The sequence below is a fragment of the Leishmania major genome, chromosome 12, assembly GCF_000002725.2.
Source record: "Leishmania major strain Friedlin complete genome, chromosome 12".
Classification (NCBI taxonomy): domain Eukaryota; phylum Euglenozoa; class Kinetoplastea; order Trypanosomatida; family Trypanosomatidae; genus Leishmania; species Leishmania major.
In genome coordinates, this window is record NC_007253.2 from 389,965 (window position 1) to 396,162 (window position 6,198).

Below are 6,198 nucleotides of genomic sequence, written 5' to 3' on the forward strand. Positions count from 1 at the left end.
CGACGGCGAGGCACGCTCGGCACGGGTGCCGCCTCGTCTCTCTGTCCTTTGGGAGTTTGGCCGCCGCCCGCCACGCGCCTGCTGCTGGCGCCCCGCCGGCACCGTCTGCGCGGCACCTCCGCTCCCCTCTGGTGCCTTGCAAGACCAGCATTCGGTGTGGCATTGGGCGGGCGGGTGCGGGTGCGACGGCGGCGCTAGGGCTGCCCTGCGTCGCGCCGCTTGCGCATGTGTGCCAACGGACCGTCCTCCGCCTTCCCTCACTCGTCTCGGCTCGCCGCCTCCCGCGTCTCCTGGTTGGCATGCGCTGCTGAGCTCGTAGCGGCTCGGGCAATGGGAGGCGGAGGCGGCGGCCGCTGCGGAACGCGAGAGGCGGCGATGGGTGCACGCTGGGTGAAGGGGCGCGGCGCGGTGGACGATCGTGCGCCGTCACCCTCTCCCTGCCCTGCGATCTGCTCCCGCTGATGCGCGACTGCCGACGGTGCCGATCCCCTGCCTTCCGTCTCCTCTACGCGTCCTTGCGTGTCTCTCGGCAGGCCTCGGGGCATCGCGCACGCACCCACACATACACGTGCGTGCGTCTGTGCGCGTGCGCGTGTGCCTCTCTTGCTGGCCGTGCAGCGGGCGCATGCAGCCACACAGGCCCGCATGTCCCTCCCCGTCTCGCTCTCCCCGGCCTCCCGCACCGCCGCCCGCGCCCGGTGCGCTGCTTGCGTGCCTCGCCGCCCGTGACATCTGCCTCTGCCTGCTGGTGTGCTGCGCGCCCCCTCGCTTCCCTTCGCGGTGCGCCTCCTCCCTCTCCTCCTCCCCGCCCCGCGCCACACACGTGCACGTGTGTCTCTCTCAGCGCATGCCCGGAGACATGGGCAACGCCGCCCGCCCCGCCAGAGCCATGCACGCGCGTCGGCTCCCCTGACCGCCTGTGCTGACGAGCAGCTGCGGAGGGAGGGGGAGGCGAACGGATGCCGGTGAGGCTGTGCGTGCCGATGGAGGGTGTCCCGATGCCGCGCTGCCGCCCGTGCCGCCGTCGCGGTGGCGTTGCGGGTGTCCCTTGTCTGGTTTGCTACGCGGCTGCGTGCTGAGCGGAGGCGTGTGCGGCGGCGTGCACAGCGACGGCGCGGCTGCAGCTGCCTCGCACATCCTTCTCTCTCTCTCTTGTGTGACGTGCATGACAATGGTATGCGGTGGCTGGTGGGGCTGCGCATGGGCGCTCGCCTCTCTCCCCCATGCGGGCTCGACTGCTCCGTGTTGTCAGCGCGCTTGCCCACCGCCCCCACGCGTGTGTGCGCGCGCTCTGGTGCTGCTGCCGCTGGCGCTGCGGTGTCTGTGCAGGGGCCGCGCCACGCACACGCACGGGAGTGAGGGGGAGCCGCAGCGACCGACCAGACGGAGCGGACGGGCGGACGGGGGCGCACCCGCCCGCTGGTCATGCTCTCTCTTTCGCTGGCCGCCCACTCCACGCCGCTGGTCTGTGCGGAGCTCCGCGCTGCGTATGGCTCGCCCCTCCCTGCCCCTCCCTTCCCCTCGCCTCCTCCTCATGAGCACCGCTCCCTCCCTCCCCCTCCCTCTCCCTCCCTCTCTATCCTTCGTTGTCACCTCGGCCAACCTTCACGGACACGCAGACGTGCGTGCGCATCCACACTACCCCTCACCTCGCTGCTGCTGTGACAGCTCTACGGACCCTGCCCAGTCGCTGCGCCCCGCTGCTCGCCTCTCTCCCCCGCACGAGGCTACGTACGACGTGTCGGCCCCCTCGCTCTGCCTGGTAAGCTCAGCAGACACCGACGCCCGAGCAATCCCGCCCACGGACCTGCTGCCGCCCCGCTCTGCTCGTGACCCTGGCTGCGAATGGCGCAGTGCGTGCGTCGGTTGGTGCTGGCGGCGACGCTCGCCGCTGCGGTGGCGCTGCTGCTGTGCACGAGCAGTGCGCCGGTGGCGCGTGCTGCTGGGACGGGCGACTTCACTGCGGCGCAGCGGACGAACACGCTGGCGGTGCTGCAGGCGTTTGGGCGTGCGATCCCTAAGCTTGGGGAGAAGTGGGCGGGCAACGACTTCTGCTCGTGGGAGGCCGTCTTGTGCAATGCGCCGGACGTGTACGTGTCGGGAATCAGTCCGACGTATGCCGGCACGCTGCCGGAGATGCCTGTGAACGTCGACTACAGGCACGTCGTGATCAAGCAGCTCGACTTTTCCGAAATGGGGCCGGGGCTGAGCGGGACGCTGCCCGCCTCATGGCACTCGATGACATCTTTGGAGTCGTTGTCGATTGAAAAGTGTGAAAGCATCTCCGGCAGTGTGCCCCCCGAGTGGGGCTCGATGACATCGCTGAGTGTTCTCAATCTGCGGGGCACAGGCATCTCCGGCACGCTGCCGCCCCAGTGGAGTGGGATGTCGAAGGCCCGGTCCCTGCAGCTGCAGGACTGCGACCTGTCCGGCAGTCTGCCCTCTTCGTGGTCTGCGATACCGATGCTGGCTTCCGTCTCTCTTAAGGGCAACAAGTTCTGCGGGTGTGTGCCGGACTCGTGGGATCAGAAGGCTGGTCTTGTTGTGGACATCGAGGACAAGCACAAGGGCAGCGACTGCTTGGCTGCTAAGGACTGCACAACGACCACCACTAAGCCCTCCGCCACGACAGCGACCACCCCGAACCTCACTAACTTTCCCCCTACGCCGAGGACCACGACTGAGCCGCTTACCACAACCAGCACTGAGGCACCGGCTGAACCCACAACCACCACTGAGGCACCGGCTGAACCCACGACCACTGCTACCCCAACAAACACGCCGACTCCTGCACCAGAGACGGAGTGCGAGGTGGATGGGTGTGAGGTGTGCGAGGGGGACTCCGCTGCGAGGTGCGCGAGGTGCCGTGAGGACTACTTCCTGACGGACGAGAAGACGTGCCTGAAGCACAACGATGGCGGTGTTGCTGCTGTGTCGAGCGGAGTGGCAGCAGCAGCTGTTGTGTGCGTGGCTGTGCTGTTCAGCGTGGGGCTGGCGGCGTGAGGACGCTGCTGCTGTCGCGCGCAGGCAGTGGCCCCCGCTGCGTGGCACACGACTGTCTGCGTGCTTGCGTGCAGCGCCGCCCCCTGCATCGGCGTGCGCGTGCGTGTCTCTGTGAGCATGGCTGCCAGTGGTGCCCTCGCTCCTGCCTCTCGGTGCCTCTGCCTCTCTCGGCGTGTTGATGCTGTGGGCTGTGTGTGGGGCTCTCATACGGCGCTGCTGCTCCCGCGGTGTCGCTCCTCTGCCCCGACTCTCTCTGCTGCCCTCCTCTCTCACATGCGGGCGAGGGAGGGGTGGCACGTGCGCGCGCGCCGCTGCGCTTGCGAGTGTGCTGTGCACTGCCGTGCGCTCTCTCCTCTTTCTCTTTCCATTCGCTTGTCTTCTCTCTTCTCCCCCCTCCCCCGCACTGCGGTCTCCCCTCCTCTGCCGTGCGGTGCGCAGACGAGGGATATGCCGCTGTGCCTCCCCCCTTTCATGGAGCGCCGAGCCGATCCCCCTTCGGCCTCGCTCCTCGCTCCCCCCGTGTAGGCCCTGTCTGTTGCACATCTCGTTGGACCGTCTCTTCGTGTTGCCTCGGCGCCTCGTCCGCAGAGCCGCGTTCGCGTGTGCCGCCTCTCAGACTTCAGCCTTACTGTGATTGTCTTCTCACAGTGCGTCTCCGTGTGTGTGTGTGTGCCAGCACGCACCGCCTCTTCCATGTATGTCCTTGCTTGCTCTGGTGTGCCACCCTCCCGCTGCCTCCCACAATCCGTAGATGTGCGCATGGCCGTGTGGAGGCGACATCGGTGCCCCTCCTCCCCTCTCCTTCCTCATTTTCTGCGTTCGATTTCGTGGGCGGTGCATCCATGTATACATATATATATACATGCAGATGTATGTATATGTATGTGCGTGTATCCGCGTGGTGCGCCACGCTCTCTTGCCCGCCTTCCCTGTGCTTGCCACTCGCTCTGGGCGCGCTGGCGGCTGGCGCCGGGTGGTGGCCGTGCGGAGGTGGGCGGCGGCCCTCCCCTATTTCTCTGTTTCTCTGTTTCCCCTTCGAGTCAACAAACGAGAGCTGCTCGGCCCCGTGACCCCGACCCGTGCTGTGGGAGGGGGAAACGTGTTGTGGTAACGCCGATGACGGTGGGCGTTGTGGCGAGGACCGTGCGCGGATGCTGTCGCGACGGTGGTGCGCAGCGCGGGCCTCTGGACACGCGTGCGTGCCGTCTCTCCCCACCGATGCTCCTCTCCCTGCCTGCCCAGACATCTTCTCTCTCTGCCTGCCCTCCCCCTCCGCCGCGCCTGAGCCCTGCGCACTGCCTGCCCGGCTGCGTGCATGTGTGTGTCCCCGTCTGTGCCCAGCGCACCACTCATTCACAGGGAGGACAGCGCCGCCGCCAGCACTGCGCCTGCTGCCACATGCGCCCATGGCGCGTGCGTGCCTGAGCGCACGCCGACGGCGAGGAGGAGGCCCGACAGCACCCAACGGCCGAGCTGCGCCCTGTGTTGTGAAGCTCTTGCTTCAGCGCCCTCCCTGCAGTGCCGCCGCAACCGCGCAGCGACGAGGGCTGTCACGGTACCGCGGCGGAAGGGACCGCCGGACCAGCCATGGGTGTGACGTGTGGCGCACCCGTGGCGGCGCTGTCTGTGGCCGACGCGGGTGTCGAAGCCCACCGGCACGATGTAACCTGCAGAGCTGACATCAGCGGCGGCTGCACTTTTGCACGTTCGCCTCGAACCTCTGTGCGCAGCACGGCAGCGTCAGAGCATGGTGTGCGCCAGCTCCGCAGCCTAGGTGATCAGTGCCGACCTGCTGTGTATGACGCGCGTGACCACACCGCCGCAGACCCGGTGCAGGCGCCGGCGTCGCCGTCGACCGGGAAGGTGCAGCGGCGGTGCCTGTGGATCTCGCCCTGTGACGCTTTTTTTTTTTTGTGTGTGTGTGTGTGTGTGTCCGCCGTGCAAGACCTCGGTCAGACCGACGCGCGCGTCTGTGGGCGCGGCCGCGACGTCTTGCCGCGATGCGGAGGCGTGCGCCCGAAGTTGCCGCAGCAGCGCTTGCCTGTGCGCTCGCACCTGTGCCCCCCGCGTGGCGGCAGCGGTGGCGTGTGCCACGACAGGCGATGCCGATGCGCTTCTCCTGCCCGCACCGCGTCCAGACCGGTCCGCGGTGGGCACGGCCCCCCTTGCTGGCTATGCTCGCCGAGGGGAAGCCGAGGACGGAGGGTGGCGCTCCGTAGGTGTGGCGTGGGCGCACGACTGGCCTCGCCATCGCGGCGCGAAGCACGGCGTGTGCCGTGCAGGGTGGGCGAACAAGGGTGTGTGGGGAAGGGGACGGCGTCGCCTCTGCTGCGTGCTGTGCGCGTGAGGGCGGCTGCGTGTGTGGGGACAGGTGCAGCTATCCCTCCCGCCCCCGATGCCGGTGGAGCGCGCTGGAGCCCGTCTGTGTGCGTGTGTGCGCGGCTACTGTGGCCAGCCTCCCTTCTGCGCCGCCGCGTCGCAGGCCGCACCGCTGCGTTGAGACACGGCGCGTATCGGTGTGTGGAGTGAGGCCGGGAATGGCTTCTGCTTGGCTTGCTTGCGTGCGAGCGTGCTGGTGGCTTGTTGGCTGGCCGGACTCGGCACGGCGCACCCCATCCCTCCTCCCTCCTCCCTGCGGCCGCATCGTGTGCGGCGAGGGCGTGCTCTCACCTTGGTGGTGACGGCGTGTGTGCGAGCGTTCTCCCCTGCTGGCACACGTCGGCCGTGCATCCGCGTGCCGGCGCTCGTGGGTGGACTGGGCGATGGGGGAGAGGCACGCACAGCGAGGCCGAGGGAGAACGTGGTGCCTGTGCTGTCCGCAGGGGTGTGGGCGGTGCGCACGGGGAGGTGAGGCGAAGGGGGCCGCACCTACGCACTGCACCGAGTGCGAGCTGTGGGGACGGAGCGGAGACCTCACGGAGGTGCTGGGCCCTCAATGATCTGCCGCGTCCCCCACCCACATGCGACAGTGGTCAGCGTCCGCACCCCCGCTCGTTGCGATGCGCGTCATGTAGTCGCTCCTTTCTCCCCGCCGCATACGTGACGATGCTGGTGACAGGGGGGCACCCCAGTGCGCGGCATCCAGTGGCGCCGCACTCTCTGTGTGGGGAGGCGGAGCGGCCCCTCCCCCCTCTCCCCTCATCCCTGCGCATACGGGACCGCTTCTGGTGGCGGAAGGGCTAGGCCCCTACGGCG

The 6,198-nt window shown here is 68.5% G+C and overlaps 1 protein-coding gene across 1 annotated transcript; it reads left to right on the forward strand.

Annotated features, from left to right (window-relative positions):
* Positions 1-1,845: 1,845 nt before the first annotated feature.
* LMJF_12_0980 (promastigote surface antigen protein 2 PSA2) lies at positions 1,846-3,003 on the forward strand (the record flags this gene model as incomplete). The annotated part of the gene is made up of 1 exon (XM_001681627.1): positions 1,846-3,003. One exon carries the CDS (start codon positions 1,846-1,848, stop codon positions 3,001-3,003), a length of 1,158 nt encoding a protein of 385 aa, XP_001681679.1.
* Positions 3,004-6,198: the final 3,195 nt, after the last annotated feature.